The sequence below is a fragment of the Lonchura striata genome, chromosome 4 (assembly GCF_046129695.1).
Source record: "Lonchura striata isolate bLonStr1 chromosome 4, bLonStr1.mat, whole genome shotgun sequence".
Classification (NCBI taxonomy): domain Eukaryota; kingdom Metazoa; phylum Chordata; class Aves; order Passeriformes; family Estrildidae; genus Lonchura; species Lonchura striata.
Window position 1 is genome coordinate 51,974,571 of NC_134606.1, and position 26,961 is coordinate 52,001,531.

At 37.7% G+C, this 26,961-nt stretch overlaps 1 protein-coding gene across 3 annotated transcripts in view; it reads right to left on the bottom strand.

The window, feature by feature from the left end:
• Positions 1-26,961, bottom strand: part of GRID2 (glutamate ionotropic receptor delta type subunit 2) — a 680,704-nt gene that overhangs the window by 122,491 nt on the left and 531,252 nt on the right. For all 3 annotated transcript variants that reach the window (XR_004148251.2, XM_021550296.3, XM_021550297.3), the window contains exons 9-10: positions 18,312-18,413; positions 6,353-6,550 (exon numbers count right to left, since the gene is read on the bottom strand). Coding sequence is in view for 2 of the 3 variants with exons in the window: in XM_021550296.3 (XP_021405971.2) it covers positions 6,353-6,550; positions 18,312-18,413 (300 nt within the window). In the remaining variant the exon portion in view is untranslated. The remainder of the gene's footprint in view (positions 1-6,352; positions 6,551-18,311; positions 18,414-26,961) is intronic.

The window sequence follows — 26,961 nt, forward strand, 5'->3', positions numbered from 1 at the left end:
ATTGAGTGGGAAGGTATGGCAGCTGAAACTGACTAGAAAATTTTGTAAATCAGCTGGGCTCTTTTAATATGATGTGCAAAGCACTCTGCAGCCCATGGCACAAACACACTCCTAATAACAGTGCTCTTAAAACTTCAGTTTAAATGATGTTACTTTATATTGATTGTTCACTGGCTTGAGAAAATGGCAGAACCTAGCTGGAAGCCTGATGATTTGGACAAAAAAAAGGTTGGAAAATATTGATTTTCTTAAAAGCTATGAATTAGAGCTTCAGCTATAATTTGTGTGTTAAATTCTCTGGTGCTTAGTGAAGGTCTGTTGATGAGCACAGCTGAAAGCATGACTTCATGAATTCACTCAGGTCCCTTCCTAACATTTTTGTGAGTGATGATTCAACTGCCCTTTGCCCATGGGCAGCAGCAAACTCAGTGAGTAATTAGAATTATCCATGGAAACGTTCAGGTTATCCAAGTCTCCCTATCCTCTCATTACAAACCTTCTGCTCAACAAGTGACTCAAGTGGTTCACAGCACCTGCTGACAGTCAAGCCCCAGCTCCAATGAGCAAGGTGCAAACCAGCCAGCACTTGAATTGTCTTCCACAACTGTGAACATAAATATGTTTTTCAAACAATTTACAAACACACAAGTCCAATAGTTGTCAAACAAGAAATTATGATTGCATTTAATGAATAGCATAGATTTGGGCCTTTTCCCCTGAATGTGTATCAAAAAGAAAATAGGAATTTAGGGGTAAAGGAGGACATGTGGGAAAAAAAGTCCTAGACTCAGCCTTTGCTGATTAGGTTAGCTGGGTTACTAATTGTCAGTATATTACCAAAATACTTCCCTACCATACTAGATCATTGAGTTTCTCATTCAAATTGCAATCTGTAAGATGCTTAAGGATCCTCTACTGAAAAGCAACATACACCAGTAAAGATACTTTTACCAAATAATAGTTGACTGTATGACTAATAGAATTCTTTATGCTTTTTTCCCCTTTTTTACAGCAAAACACTTCCCCCCCCCCCCCCCAATTAAATAATTGAAGATTATTAAAGAAAAGAATGAGACACCACAGTATCTATGGAAATACTGCTTCTAATCTGCATCTCTGGGAAGTAGTCCCTCTACTTTCCCCAGAATTATGGTTCAGTTCCAGTTATCAACCAGCTATGACAGCGGAACAACATTGTGCTAATGGAAATGTTGCATTTTCTTTATTCTAACTGCAGCAACAATTGTGATATAATTATGCCTTGGTACTTTATATGCTACATATATAATTAAGGCTCCGAGGTGACCAAATTGCAGCCTTCCAGTACCTGAAAGGAGCCTAAAAGAAAGATGGAGAGAGACCTTTTACAATGGTCTTGAGTCACAGGATGAGGGGGAATGTCTTCAAAATGAAAGGGAGTAGGTTTAGATTAGATATTAGAAAGAAATTATTTACTGTGAAAGTGGTGAGACACTGAAACAGGTTGCCCAGAAAAGCTGTGGATACTCCATCCCTGGAAGTGTTCAAGGAAGGGCTCTGAACAACCTGATCTAGTGAAAGATGTCCTGCCCATGGCAGTAGTGATGGAACGAGATGGTCTTTAAGCCATTCTGTGCTTCTATATGTCTTTATTTCTTGAGAGGTAGTAAAGTGAAAAACAGAAAGGAAAGAGGTAAACCCTGACTTCTTCAGCACTCGGGTGTTTAGCTGTTTCAATAAAAAAAAAATAAATAAAAAAGGAAAAAAAGCTACACTGAAATATATAAACTCATATTCTTTACTTGCTAAATTGGATCATAAACACCAGTTTCCCAGAAAACTACACTTTTAGCACAAAACCAAGTTTAAGCTTATTTTGATACTTGATTTACTGATAGTGAGCATCCTTGATTACATATAGATTCTGTCATTGTGTTTCAAAATTGGAAGATGAAAAAAATTAAAAGCTTGTCATTAACATGTCAGATTGGATCACAGAAGACATCAGCTCAAAGAAGTAAAGGTTCACTAAGTGCTTTTGAGATAGAAAGGCAAATTCATGCAATTATGTCAATATTTAGATATAAAGCTGCCAATCTGAATTATAAACATGTATAGCTCTCCACTCACTAAGTTTTTGCAGTGCCAAAATCAAAAAACCATCATATGTCTTACACTTTTCTCATGAATGAAACTGTGACTCCTGAAACAGACTGAAAAAACAGCAAAAGGCATTATTTTGCTCTGTGTGACCTGCATAGAAATTTATATTTATCTTCCTTAGCAGCAGTTCTCCTGAGGCCATTGTAGAGCAACATAACCAGAATGAGAAAATCCAAAAGAAAAGACCTAAAGGGTCTGATAGCACTGCTACTGGTGTCACAGAACCAGCTTATCACCAAAGCCTAGAAATCCCTGAAAATATCCCTAAGCTACTGCTGTAGCAAGCACATCTCATACACATGGAAATCAATCTTCCTGTGGTTCATCATCAAGAACAGGAAAAATAAATTCATCTATTCTAAACTGGTCCTGTGAGGCCCAGCCTTTTATCCATTTTCAATATTAAATCAAGTTTCAACAAATGCTAGAAGTGATAAAACGTAGTCCCACATTATGTAGTCATTAATATGGACATGAAAAACCATTCAGAGAGACATTTTTACTCAAGCTAATACACATGGATCCAAATAATTCTCCTTATACTCAGCTGTTATTTTTTCTTTCTCACTTTGTCCTTCCTGTATGGTTTCTCCCTTCTTATACTACCCCCCTTTAAGAAAGTGCAATAGAAAAAGAGGCTCACAAGAGGCTTCTGCTTGATTTGCAGCTTCTCTTAGAAATGATTAAGCATGTATTTTTCCTTTTCTGATGGACCTAAGTGGAATCAGGCTGCTTTCCCTATGCTATTTGCTTCCTCACTGCTCCTCACTGGGAAAAAAATCCTCACAATCAAGGTAGCATGGCAAGATGTGACTAGCAAAGGTTGATGGATGTGAATATCACCAGAAAGCCCAGAGTCATGCTGGAAAGCCTAGTGTGCTCTCCCAGAAGTGGCATTAGCCACTTCTCTTGCCTGTCATACAGACCATCTGGATAGAGGGCAACTAAAGGAATCACAGTGAGAAAACAGATCATTAACAGTAAGAGAAAGATTTGTGGTAAAGCACTGCTCCCTTGAGATGGTTTTAGCCTCTCCACAGAGAGCTGCTGCTCTCTGAACTAATCCTGTTTGTGAGATGAATCTCTACAAGATGCAGTGAGAGCCCTGGTCACTTGACAGGAGAGGGACAAGAGCCTCATGTGCTTCTCTCAAAGAGCATTTTTTATTCTCTGAAGACCACTTGGTTCAGGTGTTTAGCAAACAGAAACCTTTGTATAGCAGGGTTACATTCAGGTTATTTTGACTAGAAAAGGTGCATTAACCAAGTGTGTACCTAATACAGGTCTTGACAATCAAAGGAGGGGAGGCTTGAATCAATTTCCAAGTTCAAATTAAGGACCACTTACTATGTTCTGCTGATTCCAGCTTCTATTTTAGCAGCCAACGGAAACCTGGTCTTCAAAGCTGGAACAGAATGAACTAGGCACGATGTCATGCTTGTGAAGCCAGCTGCTGGCCTAGGGCATGTACTTGGCACAGCTGGGCTCCTGCCCTGCTATCCAAACTCTAGCAGGGCTGCTACAAACAAGATCAGCCTGGGATTGCTCTCCCTGATACCAGGACCTGCACCAGAGACTGCTGCAGGCTGAAGATGGTTAATGCAAGAAGTGAATATTGATCTTGAGCACAGAAACTATGTGGTTGCTACAGCAACTGCTATTTCATATGGCACATCTTCTGGAGTGGCCAAAGGCACCTTTTTCTCAATGAGATGATCTCTACAACTGCCTGGAAGGAAGCCGGACTGAGGTGGGGATTGATCTCTCCAGTAACAAGAAATAGGACAAGAGGAAATGGCCTCAAGTTGTGCCAGGAGATGTTAAAAACCTTCATTCACTAAAAGGTGGCCAAGCTTTGGAACAGGCAGCCCAGAGAAGTGGTTGAGTCACCCTCCCTTGTACTGAAAGGACAAGTAGACGCACACTTCAGGACCTGATTTAGTGATTGACTTGGCAGTACTAGATAGCAGTTGGACTTGGTGATCTGAAAAGTCTTTTCCAACCTAAATGGTTGTATGATTTTGTGCACTAAAAAAGAGAAGGCAGCTATTTTCCATCACCATTAAGTGAGACTTGTCTCTTGCAGAACTCATTCCTGGCTGACACACTAACAGGCAAAGAGTACTCCCACTGTTTCTGTAATTCCTCCACTTGTTGGCCAGACTGTCATGCACAACTTGGTTGGGAAAACAAGGAAATGCTGTTTCTCAATCAGGTTAGGCCTTTAATTTAAAACTATTCTCTGCTCCTTTACTTCCCCTTATAAAGTTGCTGCCAATTGGATGAAAATGTGAGTTCTGGGGGCAGAACACAGCTCACAGTAAATAAGAAAGCAGCCTTACAAGAACAGCTTGCACTTGGTAGGGTAGATAGACACTGGCTGCTTGCCCAGAGGTTCTTTTGCCTTAAGAGGGACAGAGAAAGGGAGAGAAGGACACAGTGAACATTTACTGCTAATTAATTATGCAAGGGTAAGGAAGACGAAAAATTATAGACTGCCACAGTATAGGGAAAACACGGGTTTTGAATTCCAAATGCAGTTCCATTAACCCTTCATACACTGTAGGATGCGCAGAAAGATTTCATACCTATGAAGACTCATTTACAGCAAAATCATTGCAGGCTGGTAAATCTGTTGCACTTGAGACATGGATTTACAGATGTGGGTGGTTACCACCTTCAATAGCTATTCCTTTGAATCCCTGCCTGCCAAGGGAACAAAAATGCCATACTTGTTTTTTCTTTGGAGCTATTTAAGTTGTTATGAGTCCTGCCTTACCAATCATCTGTTGCAGACACATCAAAAATATTCTAGGCCCAATTCCATTTCCAGATCATCTAGAATTAAGATCCCTCCAGTCTGTAATGCAGCGGTCTGATGAGTACAGCAGAGTAGGGTGTAGCATAACATCAGATTTAGAGGCAGAAAGAATGGTTAAAAATAAATCAACGGGCCATTGTGGTGTTACGTCTCAAAATTAGATGACAGATTTTTGGTTGCCAAGGCTTAGAAGATGATGGAAAATCTACTTTTCTAGCTATGTCCAACTAACCAATTGTGAATACACAATCTCACATTCCAGCTTCATAAGGACATAGGGAGATGGCAAAGGAAGTTTATTATTACAGCGTAGGTATATGAAAGGTGATATGGGTACAGTATGAGTAGCTGGGTTTTTCCATTCCAACAGACTTTCTGATCAGGAAGGCAGAGTAGGTTAAACCTATCAATAGTTTCTAACCCATGAAGGATAATATTTTCTTTAAAAAAAATTCTCTTCCTTTATTGAAAGACTTAGGTCCTGTGCCTGACCATGGTGCTCCTTACCGTTAGCTGTGCTTATAAATTAAATTCCACCTGCATGTTTGGAAAAACACTTCTGTAGCCAATGCCTAAGTTATTTTCATTAATATCTACTGCAGTTCTTTAAGGAAGCACAACAAATGTAGGACTGTACAGCTGCAAAAGCTACCCTTACATGTTAATTAAGAGCAAATAAAATACATATATTCACTGTACAAATGAGGCACCGGCAGAAAGAAGTCTGCCTAGTCTTTTTTCTCTCAATGTGAGAAACTCCAAACAGATAAGATGCAAGGAGTGGCAAAAAGAAAAAAGGAAAACATTGCATATGCATTGGGTTCAATTTATTTATAATACAATATTGAACAATTAATGTCAAATTAGGTAGACTAAATGGTTTATTAATTACAGAATAGATAATATATTACTCTTGATTCATACATCTACATAATGTGTTGTCATTATATATCAATAAAACATTTTCTGTTGATTATATTCTTCATATATTCATCACATCAACATTTTTCTAAGTGCTATACATTATTTATGTAATGTATCACAAATTACTGCAACACCAACTTTTCCTCTTTTGAACAGCCTCTTCAATTCATTTGTGTCAGGTCTTGCCAAACTAATTAGGATGCTGTGCATCCCATTATTTGACTACATTTAGATTTTACTTTGGTTGAAAAAAGAGAGATCACCCTGCTTCTTAAACAGCTACTAGCAAGTATCCAGCCCTTTTGGTGCTGCCCAATGCACACTATTCAAGTGCTGGCAAAGTGAAATAAACATAGTGTTATCAATTACCTGTAAAATTGGTTACTGGCTGATGCAAGCAGAATATAACACATATTTCTTAACTGTATCATGCATTATTACTTAGCAAATGATTAATGACCTTACCTTAAACACCAATTCTCCTATCAGGCCGTTCCATGACCCATCATCCTGAGGACTCCCATACTTGTGATCCGGTGCTACATAAATTTCGTATTTAAAGCCGAGGTAAGAGGCCAAGGCTTCCAGCACATCTATTGAGAAGCCCTGATACTTCTTTGGTTTTCCCAGAACATTTTCAGACACCATTACAAAGGGCTCTTCCTAAACAAAAAACAAAACAAAACAAAACAAAACAAAAAAACAAAAAAAAACCAAAGGAGGAATCTATTAATAAAGCAATTACATGTCATGTTTGGGTGCTGATGTTTTTTTAAATTAAAGAAGGAACTATTAAAATATTACTTACACAAAACTTTCCTAAAGCACCTTGTTAGCAGTGCTCCCTACATTCTATGAAATGATAGTTTGTTTTGGATTACCTTCAACAGAGAAATTATATTTTCTATTATATATTGCAGAAATAGATCTTCTGCTGAAACATTTCAACTGAATGCTTTTTAGTAATGCCTGCTGACCACACTTATGGTCAGCAGGACTGACATACACTCAATGTCTGGTCATAAGTATGGAGGATTCTACAGCACTGCCATTTTCCACTAGCTGGGAAAACACTATCTAATGCAGCCATTATTCATCTTGTAAGGAAAGAAAAACATGGCAAAACCGAAAAACGTGTTGCTCTTGTCCTTCTACTGTAACCTGAATATAGGCCAGTTAAATTTAAATATTTCTGTCCAAAGAAACTCCATTTGATTAGTTTAGGGACTTAAGACTGTCTATGAGAATGATTGATGAATATTAATCTAAAAGATGACCATCATAAAGGATAGAAATAGACACCAAAAGCTGATACTGAAAGCTCAAATTTCCAAACAACATGCTTTTCCTTCTTTTCCAAAGACTTGAAATAGTTTTCTCTATTTTGTTATTAAATTGCCCCTGCTCTGTTATTATTGCTGTTGCACAATTAATTTCTAGACATTCCCCTGCATATTTTTTTTTCAAAAAGGATACAAAAACCAGTTCATATTTCTAAAGACAAAAAACATATATTTGCTATAGATGGATTTCACTTAGGCTTGTTCTTTATTTTCTCTGAAAACATCTGCCTAATCTAAGTACAGCAAAATATTAAATCATCCCCAAAAGCATTAAAGTGCTGTAATGCATAGGTAGTTTTTAAAATATGCAACATGTCTTTTTTTCAATTCATTACACAGTGCTGTAATTTTGTGTAAGGTTAACAGAAGCATCTATTCTGAAGTGCAAAAAAGTTAGTTCTGACTTGTCATGGCCTGGCCAGGACAAGCCCATGAAACTATTCCCTGACCACTTTGCCCTGGTCTGCAAAACTGACAAGCAGAGAGAAGAAAACAGAATTGATTTTTTGCAGTGTTTGTGGCCCAAAGTTTAATTATATCTACAGTGGCATTTTTGTTGGCATTTAAAATATTTCTTTATTATTCTACTACTTATAGCCGTAAATTACTTTGAAGCCAGAGTATTTTTACCATTTTTTCACTAATCCTCTACCTCACTTATTTTTTTAGCTTGCTGGAATGGCCTTCTATATGAATAGGTGTCACTGAATTGCAGGCAGGATGTTCTCGAAATAAGAAAGCATCTTTTGTATCCAATATCATAGAAATTAACTAAAATCAGAGGAGAGAAAGTAAAATGAATTTTTTAAAGTAGCTTTCCAGCACCCAGCTACCAAGAACATTGAAGAAATTGAGACTAAGTTGATGAAAGCCACTCTTAAATGAGAGCACAAAGTGAATTCAGCATTGCTAATTACGTGAATGATAGGTTCCATAACATAGACTCAAAATGACAGGGAATAAATGTTTCTGCAACAAATAAAAATGGTAGTTCATAAATTGAAACACACTATGCACAAAATTCTAAATATTTACGTGTACAAAGGACATTTTAGAAGTTGATAATTTTCATATTAGAAAGGATTAATTTTTATCACGAAATTATTTCAAAAATAGTTGCTCATAAGCTGATTTTCTATCCAGTTGCTCATTTTAGTGATTTAATATGCTGTTTAAAATGCAGTTTGTCACAGCTAATATCCTTATTAGGACTTAATAGTCCTTTATTAAGCAATGCAATATTGTTTGCTGTTGAGAGACTTACAAAAAATCCCAATGTCCAGTGTCCTGTATATATGTAACAAAATATAAATAGTCAATCAGCTTTATGCAAAGCAACTAACATTTTGCAATTTTTGTTGAAGTCTGGACAAGCAAACCCCTTAATCACATTCTAAACAAAACAAAACCAATCTACTACCATGATTATATTTTTTGCAATTTTTTAAATTTCTGAGATTGCATCCAAAGAGGACAAAAATATTTGTCTTTATATTTTTCCCCTCATAAATGCTGCAGCTTGAACTATGCCAGTTGTTTTTTTTTTTTTGTTTGATTTTTGTTGGTTTTTTTGGTTTTTTTTTTGCACTGGGAGGGTGTTACGGGAGCTATGGAAAGGTGCATACATCCCTACAACATGGGTGTTAAAATGATTGTCTACATCCTTGAGAAAGTTAAACTTGCAGAAAGAAAATAAACATGGCAAACCAACGAGGACAACAATGAAATTGTACAAAATAGATGTGAAAATCTGATGTGCTAACTGATGATTTTGGAGGTGGAAAAATTCACCCTGATGATGAAGGTTTCATTCTACCCCAATAAATTAAAGAAAATCCTGACACTCTTTCTGTCCAAAGTAAATGTTAATTCAGACTATATAAGAAGTTCTTTTTCAGAGAACCCATACAATTGTCAGTCTTGGAGATGCTCCAAACTCTCCTGGACAGCATTCCAACAGCCTGCCCTAACATTTACCCTGCTCCACAGAGCTGCCACCCAAGAGTCCCTTCAAACCTAAAATGCTCCAGAATACCGTGAGGTGATCCAAGGAAGGCCACTGCTCCTGTTTCTCCTTTTCTTCCTCTTGGAGACACCTCTCTAGGGGACTTACTTACGAGCCTCTATGGGGCAAGAGGAGACTTCACAGCCTGTAAAACCAGGGAGGTCTGGAAAAGCAAATAAGTCTTTCATGACAGAGGAGAAAAAAGAAAAGAAAATTAATGGATTGCACACCCTTAACTTCTTGTTTTTGCATGGTTGATGATATGCCTCTCTGAACCACGTGGACATCCAGTATATTTAGGGGATGGCTTTTCACCCAACTTCAATGGAGATCCTTTCAGAGAGGGGCTATTTTCATTCAACTTTGCCTTCAACATGCTCCCTTCTTGGATGTCAACTGAATGCAGCACTACTAAATCTGTGACAAGGGCTCCTTCTCAAAAGAGCTCCACAGTGACCACTGCCTTGCTTCTTCTTGGGATCAAAGCTGTGCTGTCCTGACCCAAATAAGGGTGGTTTAAGACTTGGTGGACTTTACACAGGACTGTGGGTTAACTGTGATGGACAGCTAAGCACCACACAGCCAAAAGCACCTGCAGCAAAGAGAAAGTCAGCAGCAAACAGGTGAAGGTTATATTGGGTGAAGCTGTCCATATTGCTTTTTATGGCTGTAGGAAGCCAAAGTCTGGCTTCAGAGGCAATTATGTCCCCAAGCAAGAGAAACTGCAAAATGCTAGACTAGCACAGCTTAGGAAGGATAAAGGTGAACCCAAGATTAAGGCAAGATGATATTAAAAAGGGAAAGCATTGGCAAGATGACATGATAGGGCACGTAATTTGGAGAAGTAGCTCAAGAAAATGTTTCTCTCCATTTATTTCACTATTATCACACATTTTAAAAAAGTCACAAACTAAGACTGATAGAGGTTAACAATGTGCTACATATTAAGACTGATGTAATTTAAAATTTCCAGCATCCCTGGAAACTGGTGTGAGATGGCATAGCATAACCTGTGGTTCCTAGCCATGTCCCCTCCTGGCTAATGCAAAAATTAACCCTGTCCTGGCCAGAACCAGGACAATTTTCTAAATGCTTCAAAAGTCTAAGACTTAAAAGTACAAAATACAGGTCTTATTTACTCTGATGAAATTCTCAGCTATATCAATAAAATATCTGGTTTGAAGTAATAATTTTATATTCTTTTCTATACCCCCTAATAAAGTTAAAATTAGGAAAGGAAAGAAAAGCTGTTGGGCACAGAAGACCTTCATGGTTGGAAACAGAAGGAGTAATACTCAAGCTAAATAGCAGAAAAGAACAATTAGGCTGAGTTTAACTTGGTTGTGTTAATTAATTAGACAATCAAAGAGAAACATCTGTTTGTAGCTGTGCTACAGATATGGATGATAAAGTCAAGCAATAAATTCCAGCCTTAGAGAGGCAGGGAGGGAGAACAAGAGAATGACAGCTTTTCAGAAGTTCAGTTCCCTAAACCCAGAGTCTCTAATTGGGATGATTTTTAGCCAGTAGAATAGTGACTTTAAATTCCAAGCTTTGATAGTAATCTTTTAGTTCCTCAATAAAAATCAGGTTTTAAATGCCCAGTATTTTAGTAAAGAAGTTCTCTTTTTGGACAAATTACAGAAAATGTTTTTGAAAGAATAGAAAAGTTTCATTCAGATCTTAAACACAGCACTCTAATTAAATACATGACAGGAAAAAAAAAGTTGTGCTTAGTGGGCTGTTTACAAGGAAGTAGTGGTCTCAGCTCAGCTGTTCATAATTTCACCTGTTCCCACCACCTCATTAGGAGATCACTGGGCAATAAGATAGATTTTCTTGCCAATTAAAAGTGTGGATTCTGTGGCTTTGAGAATAATTTCAAGATAGAAATTATATGGAGCTATGATACACTGCTCTGCTGCACATATTTGTGAAGTTCTTTTGCTTGTTCTAAATATAAAAATGCTAAAAAAGCTAGGATGTACTTTACAAATGAAAAAGCAAAAGCAAACCAGAAAGCTTTGGATTATTTTCCTGGTCAGCTAAATCCTCTTTACCCCTTAGCATGGAGAGAAACTTCCTAGCCAGGGCACTATACAGAAAATACTGGGTAAAAAAATGGCTTTTGAGGTTAGAGAAACTAATCACTACTGGGATTTACAACACAAATTGGAGCTCTATGGGAGCTGGAGGGGTTTAACCTGGAGAAAAGGAGGCTCAGAAGTCATAATTGCTTTCCACAAGTACATGAAGGGAGGTTATGGAGAGGTGGTAATTGGCCTCTTCTTCCAAGAAACAAACTATAGGACAGGAAGAAATGGCCTCAAGTTGTTCCAGGGACAAACTACTTTGGATTTTAGGAAAAAATATCTCTTCACTGAAAGGGCTGTCAAGCTTTGGAGCAGGCTGCCCAGGAGTGGTGAAGTCACCATCCCTGGAGACATTTGTAGATGTTAGGGACATGTAGATGTGGCACTCTGGGACATGGTTTAATGGTGGGCTTGGCAGAGCTGGGTTAGTGGTTGGACTTGATGATCTTAAAGGCATTTTCCAATCTAAACGATTCTATGAAGAGAGTTTTGAAATTAGGTAATTCTATGGGTGGTTAAAATTCATAATGCATATGAAAATGACCTCTGTGTCTACTCATCAAAAATTTCTGAATGCACTGGAATATGATACTTTCATAGCGACACTCCATTCAGTAGGACTCTACATTCATTACACTTTCCCTCTTTCTCCACTGAAAGTAGTAAGAGAAAAAGAAAGGAAAAAAAAAGAAAGTGAGAAATGAAGCTCAGTTGTGGGCAAGACTGTCAATCTGTGCTTGACACTGACTCTAGAAATAGTGGACAGGCACATTAAATAATTTCCATAGCCCAGGCTGAGCCTGGGCAATCTCATGAAGCAAATATTCACTTTAAAAACTCCAAATGTTAAGAAACTGCTCCCAAAACTGAAATTTATACTTATTACTAGATTCCTCAACTTCCTTCCAATGGCTACTGGATGCCCAAGTACGGCCATTATAACCAACAAGGAACACTATATCTGATAAGCTATAACCAAAATATTTTCAAGCACAAGATTCTATTGTCTTGTTGCTAGGCAAAACCACTTTTTCCTTGACTGAAAAAATAATGAATGGTCCCCTTTTACATGTTAGGTATTTTGCATTTCCTTCCCCAAAAGATTTTGGTGAAATATGCAGTCCCAAATACTTAATTTGTTCAACTGCTTTATTGATTGCTGTTTTGGGGATTTGATTTGGCTAGGAACAGCAAAGCAGCTTGTTATTTTTAATCGAACAACAATGTAGATTAATTCGTGTTAGAAACAGTGACCAAAATTTAATTGAAACATTTCATTCTTTCATTACAGAAATTCTCCCACTATCAGCAGTAATAAAATAGCTGCAAAACATAACACAGCCCCCACCCCTTAATAATACTAAAACACAGATGAAGAATCAAAATCTACAAGATCTTGGATAACTAAATATTGTACCAATGGGCTGTGTAACTGTATTGGCACTGAAACCCACCATTCTCTGATCCTGTGCTTTTCAAACAGATTGATTAGAAAGTCAGTTATACTAACAGAAATGTCACCTTTTCTACAGCAAAAAATTCATTCACATCCCAGAAAGTGAGTACAATATTAAGGGGGTTTTACATTTGGCCTATTCTTATCCATGTGTGTAGTCTGTCACTTTTTTTATCTGTTTATTGTTATCTTCAAATAGACGTGACATTTGCTTTTTTAGTTACAGTACTTTAAAGAGTATTTTTCCCTCCTGAGTAAAATGGTAACTTCCAGATTTATTATGATTTTTAGTTTAGTCCTATTTACAAGAAATGAACAAAGAATGTTAGCCTCTCTTCCCAGCCCCTCTTCCTCCCATTTCTCAGCAACAGGACTAAATTTTCTTTCAAAGTGATCTATGCCAATGGTCTATTAAATGCTGTCAGGCTTTGTGTATTGATTTTAATTCACAATAACTTAATGCAGGTAACAGCTCTTTCTGAGACATATGACAGGAATATGGATTGAGTTTGGAATGGATTGGAGTGCTTTAGAGTATGTCTAAAGAGTACAATGGTGGCTTTAATGCAGATAGTTCAGATACCTGAATTAACAAAAGTGTGGTATGGGTAAATTAACCTGCTGGCAACTACACTGGACTCCTTCCAGCAGCCTTGCAAGGGCTCATGTTCATAAGGAGCTATGCCATGCAGTTCACCTCCTTTTCTACCTTATGTAGAACGGAGGGATAATTAGAGCCAGAGTAAGAGCCTCTTTCTCTTTCAAAGTCAAATTCCTGTGAACTGTGTGAATTGCTCTGGAATGCAAATATGCCCACAGAGCAGCTGGGTAAGGGTCAGTGAGAAGATAAAAGCCAGAGAGCCATGAGAGGTAGCCCTTGACATAGAGATGAGTTAGGTTGGTCCTGCCAGGCTTGGCACTACACCTACCTTGCTGCCAAGTTGTGGCCCCAGCCAGGTCCCAGAACATCTGAATTGCTTGCTAACCACCTTACCTAGTATAAAGTACCCACTACTTTAGAAAAACAGGTTGAAAATTACAATAACTGAAAAAAAAAAAGGTGCTGGGTTTCCCAGCAGGCTGTGAGATTAAAGTTTGTCAAAGGAATGATCCCAGAAGTGAATAACTGTAAGGGGTTTATGACCTGTTTTAATACAAGCTAGGTAGCTCAAATTGAGATAAACCAGGTGTTAAAAAAGGCCTGTCAGTAGCAATTTAAACTTGGCCCTTGTACAGGTGTGGTGATTGGAAGAGGAATACAAAGACAGGTTCTGCCTCTATCAAGGAATATTAGTTTCTGCTTTTGTAATAATGATTTGAATTGCTACTATTTTGGGTACTACTGTAGTCCAATATACAAATACATATATATATATATATACACACAGTTCATACATGCCTCAATTACAATTATTTTTCTTAAAAGATTTTGTGCTCTAGGGCAGAGATAGAGCTGCCTGATGAAAGCAAGAGACTTTACAGAAGTTCACAGCATTCGGTTATGAAAATGGGGGAATGGGATCACCAAAAATATTGGGAGAAAGCATAAGAAGCATTATCTATGAAACTATTTCACATTATTAAAATATTTATTCAATATTTATTGAGGTGTCCTGCACATAATCTTTCCTGAGGTTCATCTTTATTGTACAGTCATTCACTGATGTTTTTGCCTCGACATTTGTAATGCTTTATCACTTCTGTTTGTTCCTCTGCATATGCTTAAATACTGTCTTATTTCATCTTCCTTATGCCTGTCCTTTTCCCAGTCACTCAGAAAGTTACTCAGCTTCAGAAGGAACTTTTTCTTTTTTAACTTTGTTTAAGCCAGTATTGGAATTCAAATCCCAAAGACAGTTTCAGCTTTAAAAACCAGGCCTTAGTTTCATATCTTACTTTTCATCTCTGAGGGTAAATTCAATAGAAAAAGGGACTGAAGATGCAGACCTCCTGCCAGCTCAATGTCCCTAAAGACATTGTCTGCTTTCAAATTTCTTTCTTTTCTAATCTGGGCAACAAATGCTCATGAATTAAATACCAACCGCTGAGAATTAAACTAGTCTACATATGATAACATTTTCCATGGTGCAAATGAAGTTTCTTAATTATTTTTTCTTTCTATTCTTGTCTACCCTTTTGCCAGTCCTTTCACTACATCACATCCTACAGCAGCCACCTGTAGCCAAGGGTGACCAACCTGCAGCTCTGTGCAGGAAATCTGGGTAATAACTCTTGAAATACTGTGTACAGGGATGTATGGTAAAGCATAATTCAGCATGGCTTGCTGTTATCTCTCTTTCCTTTATCCTACCTGCCTTCTCAGGACCCTCCAGATATGAAAATATACTCCTATTTGGGAGCTGTTTTGAATTTTCATGTAAAGCCACAAGTATCTTTTGCTCCACTAGGATATTATACCTTATGCACTTTCAAGAAAGGCTATGTACTTTTCAGTCAAGGTTTTAATGCTTTAAAACAGGGAAGTTCAAACTTTTTCCTTTTTTGAACAACAGGGGCTTTTTAAGAAAATACAATTTTACAAATACTTGCTGGCTTATTCATTGTCAAATAGACCAAATCTCATTCCATTTTCAATGTCTTAATATTCATATGAATAACTCAGTATTTGCTTTGGCTAGTAAAATGATATTATGAGAATATTGGCTGTATTTTAGGTCTTTTTCAATAAAACTGAAAAACTGAAAAAGAGAATAAATTGAGACAGCCAAAATGGATATATAGCTAAATTTGTTCTTGGGCTATTGTTCATTCAAGACATTGAATTTGTTTGGAACAGCTATGCTGACCTTTGATTGAGCTACATTTCAGGAACTCAGAATACATTTCAGAAATTCACCAGCAAGTGACTTGAACTTAAGAGCAACTTGTCAAACACAAAGTTCAGACTTGAGCTTCATATGTGGAAGCAGTCCAAGACAGAGATATTTGATATTTAGGTTAGACAAAATAAGCCTTTTCTAAAAGTATAGAAAGTGTGGTACTAATCTAACTCAGATTAAAACATTGAATTATGTGTAAACAAACTTGACCATAGTTCTCCTCAGAATAAACCACTTAAATATTTCTTATTGCTATTTATGGAAAAGAAAGCATTCACATTTACGGCAGCAGAGCCAGGATTCTCTGCCAAGTGAAACCAGATAATTTCCAGTTTGGGGCTATACTCACAAAGAGATTTTGGTTAAGGTCTGCAGATACATAGCTCATAATTATTAACTTTACTTAGGGAAAGGAATTAGTAGATGGATGTGGATGACGGGCATTGTTCAGAATTTGCTTTTTGAAAGACTGAGGAAATAAGTCACAATCATTTATGATTTTCAGACTCCAGAAGGTTTTATTTCATTAGTGTAGTGCAATATAATCCCAGGAGTTAAAATTTGCTATCCTCTCAAATTCTACTACAGTTTAAAAAAAAAGTCCTTTTCGACCTGAAAGCATAACAAAATGAAAATTGGGAGAAGGGGTGCTATCTAAAAAGGCATGAGAGAGTTGAACTGCTAACAAAGCCAATTTACAAATTAATGTAAACTTCTTAACTCTCAATGAAAAAGAAACCTATTAATATTCAAAGATTTACTATTTAATTTTAACACTTGTTTCCCTGGATCAAGATCATTATGTTAGAAAATGGCAGAATTAATAACAATAACTAATAGTTCACAGTCTGTATAGATTTTTTATTTTAAGAGAAATGTATTGACTTAATTGAAGAACTAAGAGAAAGATGGAAGAGAAAATATAATAAAGATCATCACAAAAATAAAGTTAATTGGTGAAATCCCTCCTGCTCTCACATCCAAGGTGATAGTCACACATTTTTATCACATGAATTAAATACAGATCTCCAGTTTTGTCCTACCCAGAAGATATAAAATTAGTGAGGAGACTGAAATGCCCTGTGCTGTGTTGTACTTTAAATTTCTGTCTTTGCTTTTATAATTACTGTAGAATCCTATCAGCATAGGCAATTATTTTTGTGTATCTTTGCAAGTTGATAAATATCCATGTTATAATAACATGAAAGAAGAAGCCCTCTGTCAAGGTAACAAAGATAACTAGGGATAAAGCAGGAACAGTGGGGAGAGAGGGAAGAACTACTAATAAAAACAATGCTAATATTCTAATTCAAATTTATTTTCTAGGCAAAATCCACAGGTCATTTTTGTCAACAGATAATTATACTGAACCAATTAATAGAAGTATCAGGCAAAACAGAGACCAGCCACTGCCACCATAATGCTATTTTGAAGAACATGTAAATAAAGTACAATCTTCTCCCTCTCCGTTACTCCTTTCTTTTGTTTTGTGTTTGTTGTTTTATTATTATTATTATTATTATTGCTTAATTGTTTTTTTTGTTTTTGTTTTTTTTTTTGTTTTTTTTTTCTGTGCATTCATTTTTCCTTGGCTGGCTTTTGCTGTTGTTTAGTTTGGCTTTGGGATCTTCTTTAGGTTTGTGGGGTTTTTTTTTGGTTTTTGTTTTGGGGTTGTTTTGTTGTTGTTTGGTTTGTTTTGTGTTGTAGATACTACCACAGGAAGTTCTCTAATATATTAAGAGCTGGAACAGAATGTTCACCCTGACAAGTAAAGGTGTTGAAATACCCATAAAGTAATTGCAGGGGCATGAAACTGCTCTGTCCATGGCACTGACATTCCCTGGTGATTTCACTTTCCACCCCTGATGGAGCTTCTTTCTTCATTGTGTACTGTCAGCAATGCAAACCCTGAAAACTCTTGCTCTTTATAAAAAAGTGCTGGGCCTTTGGACACTGAACTCAAACACAAGTAGAGAGCAGCAAGAGAGAAATAAGCTCAATCTAACCTTGACAGCTCTGCAGCCCTGGAATAACTTTGTATTTGGGCATTGGTTCAAAGAGGGATATATGTCTCATATTTTTTTCTTTATTTTTTTTCCTACTCTTAAAAATTTCTCCTCAAACTAAGTTTATGGCAGGAATTCATAACACAAATTCCTATTCTGGTAGACATTGTTCAGCTTTAAAACAAGAATTCTTCTTAACATAAGATGTGCACAAAGGGGAAGAACCTGGCTGATGAAAAGCCAGGATGGGACAGTGAATATTTTACCAAACAACCATTACTTGTCCTAAGCTGACCTTGAATATTTTCTGAGTGTGACAATTTATGTTAGACTGCACACAATTTGCTGAGGTGATTGGAATAATTTAGAGCTTCAGCTAGGCAGCTTTAGCTAACAGGGCACTTGAAGTTGCCCTTTATCAGTTCACATGCTTGTGTTACCTAATTTAGAATATGCCTGAGAAAGAAACAGGTTCTAATGTGTTTGATTCAGTCTGAGAAGTGCTGTACTGATAAATAATTTTATTTTGTGGAAATTTTCCATCTTTCTGGTTTTTTCTGACCAGCTGAAATCAGACCCTCTAACACCAACTACATTATTGGTAAAACAGCGCATTTAATAGATGTGGCAAAAGGAAGAAACTGCATTCCTGGTAGTGCAGAAGGATGAACATCTGCTTACCAACACAGTCACCACACGCAGAACCACTCCTCGCATGTTGTTCTCCAGCTTTCTGTCTGTTAGTGACCCATTCAGACCAGTTACAGGATTCCAGCAGCCAAGCTAAAAGAGAAAACAAAAATCATTTTCTCATTGCCCATTAAACTCTGATAGTCATTCCTAATAGGTATCTTTAAGCAGGAATGTATGAAATAGAATGTCTTCTTAACTCAATGGGATGAAAACTCAGGGAATGGGTTGTGCACAGTTTCATCTGGAAATTGAAAATCAAGCAATTAAGGATATCAGGTTTTGATTTTAAATACCAGTGTGCAATGGATGACAGCATCCAGGATGTGGGGTTATATGCACTGCTTTAAAAGAGAGGATATCAATATTAGTGAAAAAATATAAAAAGTACTGTAGCTGTAGCAATATCTCTACCTTACTTTCATTAATACACTAATTGGAGAAATAATAGCTACCATCAATTTAGCACGCTCTTTGCTCCAGCCCATCATTCCTAGTGGAACTCTGACAAAAGGAATTACACCAGCTTTAATTAAAGCTTATACTACTAATTAGTAATGAAACACCAGTGATTTTAAGCCAGTTTAAAAATCACATTTAAAGATGATTGAGGAAAAGGCCACTGGATAGGCACATCACACTATTGAGAGAGTACCACAATAGACAATGCAGAAAAAGAAGTTCATCTATGCCATTCTTTGCATTTGTGCTATTGCATTTCATGAGCTTCTGTGGATGAAGCTTTTGCTCAGGAATGTCTTTAGGGTTAGCTGCTTTTCAGTCTAGGTTTAATAGATACTGACTTGTAGTTCAGCTTCTCTGAAAATGTAATTTGCTCGGGTTTTTGTATGATGGTAGATGCTTTTTTTTTAAGCATAGAGAAACAAATCAATCAACCACACATCCCTTAGCACTGCACACCAACATAACCAGTTTTATTTTTGAAATTCATTACCACACTCAGCTGTCCTGCAAAATTACCCGTGTTAAATCCAGATCCCAAGAGAAGGACAATGACTGACTTCAGAGGACTTTGGAGCAGAGTCTCAATTATGGCAGGTAAACCCATAGCCTATCTGAAGTCATGACACAACCAAAGAGACAGGTACCAGCCTTGCCCTGAATCACCTTCTCCATGGACTGTGAATGAAACCTTTCCAGAGATGCTCATCTTCTGACTCCTACGTAAAGGAACAAAAGGTCTTGCTCTGTCTGATAAACCAAGATTAACATCAGTAGGGTATTATTGGCTCCAGTGGCCTCTACTAAGACTATTCTCTTGAAGAATTCAACACCATAATCTGAGAGAAATAAACTGTAAAACATGGAAAGTATTGCTGTATTTCACACAGAAATACAGAAATGGCAGGTTGCCTCAAACCATCTAAAAGGGCTTGTAAAGAAAGGGGTTTTGCTGAACAGGAATTTACAGAAATTGTTATTTTCAGTCCTTCATGTGAAAAAGCTTTGTATATGTGTTTCATAGTTCTTTCAAAGTGAAACAGAAAACAAAGAACAAATTTTAAATAAAGTTATTTAACAATTTTAGAAGTGGGTAATCTGAAATATTTGTTTTCTTCATTACACCTATTAGAATAGAGCAACTTCTAAATTTTTAAATTTTGATATATTCTTATAATTTCTTTGAAGATGCCTCCTTAAGAAATGAATCTCTCAAATTGTAAAAAAATTAAAACTTTCTGCAATGATAGACAAGTTAGGTTTGTCTCAATGGTCACACAGATCTTTTCCAATCTAAATGATCCCATGATTCTATGTTCCATCTTCTCAGAGGAAGATGGCATTAAAATAATGTCTTCACTTCTCTCTGCTGTTTTCAGAAGTACTCACAGCTAATGCTTGCCCTTCTGAAGGGATGGCTACCCTACAGACCAGGGAATGAGTGAGGGTAGTGCTGAGCATACTTGTAATCACAAGTAGTGACTGAATCAAGGATCTACCAGATCCAAACCCCAGAGAAACTGAAAGCAATGACAGGATACAAGAAGAAACAAAACAGGACCTGTCCTATTAATCTCTTGAAATTGCTTGTCTTTCCTGTGGCTGTTCCTAAATAAAAGTACAAATTATCCCCATGTGGTTTCCCCATTTCATGCTCCTGTCCAATCTTGAAGACCAGCAAGAGATCATAGCAGCCCCCTCTGCTCCTTTCTGGTCCTCCACAGTGTATGAAGCTGCTCTCTAGTCATGGATGGACTCCTGACACATTCCAGGTCCTCACCACCTCCCTGGCAAAGCCCTGCAACATTTTGTGTTGAATAACCTAATGCTCAAGGGTATGGCCTATAACAGTACAGCAAAATGCAGCAAATGTACGTGCACTGCACTTTGTACGTGACAAACCACTGACATCCTGTAAAGCAAAGCATTTCATGGGCTACATTTTCACATGAAAAATATTGAAAACAGTACTAAGTTCAGAACAAAGCTGCATTAAATTAATTCAGTGATTGTCATTCTTAGTCACACAAAGAAACTAATTAGAACTTAGATCCAATTAGCATATCCAAATGTGTTGGATATATAATTACTGTAGAAACTCTGTTGCTTTTGCCAGAACTAAAACCCTAGGAAGTTGCTGAAGAGCCGTTTTATCCTTCTGAAGTTAAAGTCCATTTTTAATTATGTACATTAATGGGCACATATTTATACACTTAAGCTTTTAGCCCAACCCTACCTTTTTTAAGGCAAACTCCCCCACCAACATAACATTTCTGGAAATTCAGCATAGCACTGATTTTTCTTTAAAAAGGCACTTTTTATTTTCAATTATTGTTCATTTAATTTTCAATTCAATTGTTCCTTTATGCAGCTCAGTCATGGTGAAGACAAATGTGCAGTGTCTTGCCAACAAAGTTGAAATTGATTTTGAGTGGGAGCTGCTTACTGTTATTAGGAGAAAACAAATCAACATTTATTGATGAAAATTTGAGCTTGTCATTGCAGCAAGGAGCAAATGCAACTACTGCAGAAACATCGAGGTGGGTGGCATGAAGCTCCCTCTTCAGCTTTGTCTCGTTTAACTGCTTCTGCAAAACATTTGCTGCTTCTGCAGTTAGTTCCTTTTACTTTTGTTCTCTCTCTGTGATGGTTGAAATGAGAGACTAGATCAGACAATAACAGAATCTCACACTCATTCCGGTGGATTTGGGCAGATGGGTGATGGGAACTCTTACTGAGCACAGTGCTTGTCATGTTCATCCCACCCAAAATTTATCTTTTATAGTGCTTTGAACTTCTGTTTCAGTTTCTTTTATTTATTCTAATGACAGCTTTCACATTGCTAGGTTTGATGTAATATGATGAAGATGGAAAAGTTGTCAGTCTTCTACTTCCTTTGATATCCAATTGGCAATCTCTTTCTGTTCATCCCACATACCAGCTTGTTATCCTTACTATCATCATTGTTGAAATGGGCTTTGTTCTCCTGTTTTGCTGGCAAACCCAAAAATTTACTTCCCTTCTTCATTAGAAATTTTTGACTATACGAACAATGAATTATGGAAGGTCTTTAATTTGTATATCAATATTACAGCAGGCAAAATCTATTTCATATGTACTTACAATTTCATTGTTTATAAGGAACTTAGAACACTAAAGTCTATAATGCCTTTACAACAGATCTTACAGCCAGTTTTTTTCATCTACTTCCTATGCAACCACTGAACTCTGCTGAATATCTGAGAGCTTTCACTTCTTTTTCTGGCAAAGTGCAGATTGTGTCAATTAATCAAGAAAAATACATTGGCCTGGCGTGGCCACAGTTGAGGATGATCAGAGAAAATGAATAAAACCACAATACTGATACAGATGAGTTACTTAAACGCTTGTCACTACATCAAAGTTTAGAGTGTTCTGTTGCTTCAACTAACACAGAAAATATAAAGGAACTGGTTTATCCAGTGCAACCACCTTGGAACTCAGACTGCACTATCACAGCACTATTAAGGGTTAAAAGCAGAAAACTCTAGAGGACGTACAATGGAAATCTGAAAGATAAAACTGCACTACATCTGCAATCCAAATCTATAAGGGCATTGGGATCACTGACTCCTCTTTCATTTATTTCTCTGTCATTTAAAGAAAAAATAATCCCAACAATATCTTGGTTTTAGTATGGACAGACTGACAAAATATTTCCAGTAGAAATGTCCAGGAGAGAGCAGTTCATAGAGAGCTGGTGAGCCACAGCAAGAGCAGCCTCCCTGCCTGGAGTACCCACATACTCTTCATAAACTCCCTCCTCAATTTTCACCCAAGTCCAACCTGCTTTAGGAACTGAATTCTTACAAGATTCAACTTAAAGTGAAGAAATGTGCATTAATAATCCCCTTTTCCATTCCAAAGCACACTAAATTCACAGAAATGGAAAAGACCCCATGAAGCTGTCACAAAATGATGCTCAGCTGGAAGATTTGAGCTCCCAGGAGTGCTGGGAAGACTTGAATTGGGGCACACAACAAAAAAATAATGAAGAAAAAGGTGACTTCAGCATTTGTAAAATTTTCTAGGACATCAGTTTAGGCAAAATTCAAGCAGGACAACACAGAAATTGTTTTGCATAGAGCCTCTTGTCAGCTGTTGTTTAAGATGTCCAACAGCAACTGGGAAATCAGACACTACATCCTATTGCTAAAGACTATGTCTCACAGAAGAAACACCACAAAAGATATCTTTTGGTTGTCAATATGCAGCTGTCAGTCACATAAAATGTTGTCAGATGCCCGGTTACCTGGTTAAAGAGTCCTTTCCATGCAGTTCTTTAGCCAGCAACCAACAGTTGATCAACCAAATCTGCAAAAAAGTCTGGTGGCCAGTGGTTAACTGAGGCCTTTTGTACCCCTGGGCTTGATTAAAGAAGTAAAGGATACCTTTTGTTTTTGCAGCTATTTCTTAATAGGATTGGTTAGCAGAAAAGCTTTCTGTATTTAACTGCTGCCTTCACCAAAGCTTAGGTAATAGTCAACAAATAGTAAGTTGTTAAAATCAATAGAAAATACTGTGCTCAACAATTGGATAATGTATAGAAGCATTTGTTTCTCCTACATTTTGTGTGGTGAAATCTATATAGTTCTGTGCATTCAGTTAATTATTTTGTACAGTGTGTTTTATTGCTTTAATTTGTCTCTGGCCTAGAAGGAATGGCCTGCCCCTAGACTTGCTCTGTTATTTTCAAGCTGTTGAGGGAATGTGAATACTCAAGTTTAGTTTTATATCCAGTGTGCTAAGGATTGTAATTGCAGAAGTTGAGGTGGGCTATTTGTTTTGTTAACTGATCATTGACACAAGTGCAAGTGACCTCAGTAGGAATTTCTTTCTCAAAGCCAACGCACAAGGCAGAATAACACTGAGCAGAGTTAATAAAATATTCTGCTTTGAGGACTACTCAAATTTCCTTTTCTTACTGAACTGAAATAAAGAAGCTAATGGAAAGTTACAACGTGCTGTTCATTTGCCTACTAGCACCTGACTCAATGTTTTCTTAAGGACCCAGATTGCTGCCAGAAGTTATAATTGGGTATTTTAGACCACTGACAAATGTTGAATTTATGGGGAAACAACACAGACTTCATAGGTATTCTCACACTGCATGCTTTACTCACAAAGCTGGTGCTTAGGCCAAGCTTCTAGAATCTAATGGTGTAATTTTTCAAATGTATAGTAAATCACCACATCTCAAAGAAAATGAACCATCTCTCCAAGGTAGTTGTGTCATTCTAATGATCCCTGACTTCTTCCTCCCATCATCTCTTTATCTCTGGCTTATTTTCTCTATTTTTCTTTCCCTTTCATTTGAAATTTGGTGGTCTTAATCTATAATTTTCTCCTTCTGTCTTCTCTTATCTTTGGAAAATACCCTTTTTCCCTTTCTTCAATCCTTTTTTTACTGTGAATTCAGTACTCCCAGCAGCTCCCTACCCTATGCTTATCTTCCTCTTTGCTACGCTGCAATACCTCTTGCCATCCATTTCTCTGGGTACTTTCAATGTGCTTTCTATCTTCTCTGTTTTTCTTTCCCTTGATCTTCCTTTTTATTTCTTGTGGCTTTTTCCCATCTATTTTGTTTCGGTTTTATTTTTTGTTTGTTTGTTTTTTTGGGGTTTGGGTTGGTCAAGGGACATCACTTTTCACTACATCCAGCTTTGACTCATTTTTGGGTCCTTTCCCCTTTGCCTTTGGATCTCCTTTTCTCTCAGGCAGACCTCTCAGGAAACTTCTCCCCAACTCCTCCTTCTCCTTTTGTGTTATGATGGAGATGGGACTTAACAAAATAAATTACTGTACAGCCCTGTTTCCTTTGCTTTCATCTTTCCTGCTGGTGTTTTTTTTTTTTTTTTTTGGTGTTGTTTTTTTTTTTTTAATTTTTTAATTTTTAAATTTTTTTATTTCCATCCTCTGATAACCTTACAGAACTCTGAAGAAAAGATTCAGGCAAGGGGAAATAATGAAAGCCTGTTCTTTGACCCAATACTGAATTCATCCCTTTGCTAAAAAATTTCTTCATACTGCCAGAGTAAAAACCATGAATATCACTTTCTTTTTACATTGGAAGATTTCTCACTGATGCCTGAATTATTCCATGGTAACTGATAATACCAAGGAAGTTCAGGTTTGTGTACAGTTTAAATTTAGCCACTTTGATTTTTAATTGCAAATGCTTGTCTCCGTTCTCATTAAGCATATTAAAAGTTAAATAGGATGTCTTTTATCTTAGTCATGTAAGGCTGGAAGAAAACCAAAAACCTTAAAATCAGGTTTTATAACTGAACTTGGTCTGCTTTGTCCACCACTGCATCTTTATGTAATCAGGGGAAAATATTCAAGGTTACTACTCCAGCTTGTATCAACTCATAGCCTTTGATACTATCATAAAACCTTTGATCAAACCTATTCAGTGGCAGACAATGAAAACCACTGTTTTCCACTTGCTGGCATGAAGCTCCCTCTCCACAGGTAGCAAGAAAACACACAGAGCACATTTCAGGTTCTCATCAGTTCCCTGGCAGTATTCAAACATTCTTCAGCACACTCCCAGCTTTCCCCTCAGCTTAGTAAGGCACTTTTTTGAGATCTGAATTTTCAGAAATGGTTTGTCAAACTGCAATAGCAACAAAACCTATTTGCTGTTGCAGGGCTCAAGAATTCTGGGGGCAGCATTTCAGTAAAAAATCCAAACAATAATAGTGCAAAGCAAAACCACCACTGTTCCATTTGCAGGGAAGTGGGTTTACAGTGCAGCATTCTGAACAAACCCAGTCCAGCAAACCACGTAAGTGAATCCTTCAGAGTAAAGTGGCCTATGGTGAATGCCCTGCTTCTGCAGCAGAGTGCTGCCAGTGCTGAGCTGCTTGGGCACCTCCACACTGCACTGCAGTCAGCTTGGTGAGCACAGATGCTGAGAAGCACCTTAGCTTTGTTTTTTCTGCAATAAAAACCTCCCCTTCAATATAATCACTGAATTAGTAGTCTGGGAATCAGCTCTGGAAGTAAATCCACGTGGAGAATTGTGTATTAGATTCATCACTCTCCAAGCTGGGAAGAAAAAGAAAGGCCCCTGTATAGTTCTAGCCAGGAACTGCAGTAGCAGAGCAGTAGTACTGACCTGTGCTTGCACTAAAGATATCGGTGCTCATTTTAAAGGCAGCTGACAAGGAATGCATGTTTAAATATACATGGTGCCCAATGAGGCTACAGAACAGCTGTACTCATTTGAGTGGCACCTCTCTAGTTTTTTTTTTTTTTTTTTTTTTTTGTTTTTTTTTTTTTTGTTTTTTTTTGTTTTGTTTTTTATTGAAGTCTAAGCAGAATTATCACACACTGCTTTCACAGTAATGCATCACGGAACTCTACATCTGGTTATCTTTTCGCATGAGTACAATGTTAAGAAGTATACTTTTTCCAGGCATAGCATATGGGAATCGCCATTTTTCTTTGGCAGGCTAAAGGATTTTCAATGAAGCAATACCTCAGCACTATTTACTCAAAAGTATATTTAGTTATTTATTCAGCTACTGAGAGCTCACTGGGCAGTACTGCCGTGCGTATGTGTTTTCCTCACACATCAAAAATGACTTCACTGGACTTGGGTGAAGGGTGGAGTGTTGCCATGCGAGACCGGCTCCGGGCGGGCGCCGGTGGGAAGCACGGCGGGAGGAGGGAAGAGGCGGCGCCGCTTTTCCCCTTCGGCTCTGCGAGGCTCAGTTCTAGCACGGGAACAGACGAGAGGGCGACACGGGGCTCGGGTGCAAACACGTGTTTATTGTGGGAGCGTGTTCCCGAGGCACCGGGACACTGACCGAGGGTTGGTTACACCCCTGCCGGGGGCGGAGGGAACCTGAGCCACGGACAATGGGACGGGAGGCAGGGGACAGGGGCAGGGAAACCGCGGGGACAGCGATGGGAAAGGCGGGGGGGCAGGAACAGACCGCGTGGCGAGGGGGAAGGATAAGGGAACGCAGGAATGGGACAAAGGACCGCGGGAGGGAGGAGGAATGGGGGGGGTGGGAGGAAGAAGAGAAAATTACAAACCCCGCAGTGGAGGATGTTCTAGGATGTACATACCATGGAAATACATGTCCTGAAAACCTTGGAAATTACAACCTTATTTCATATTATACTT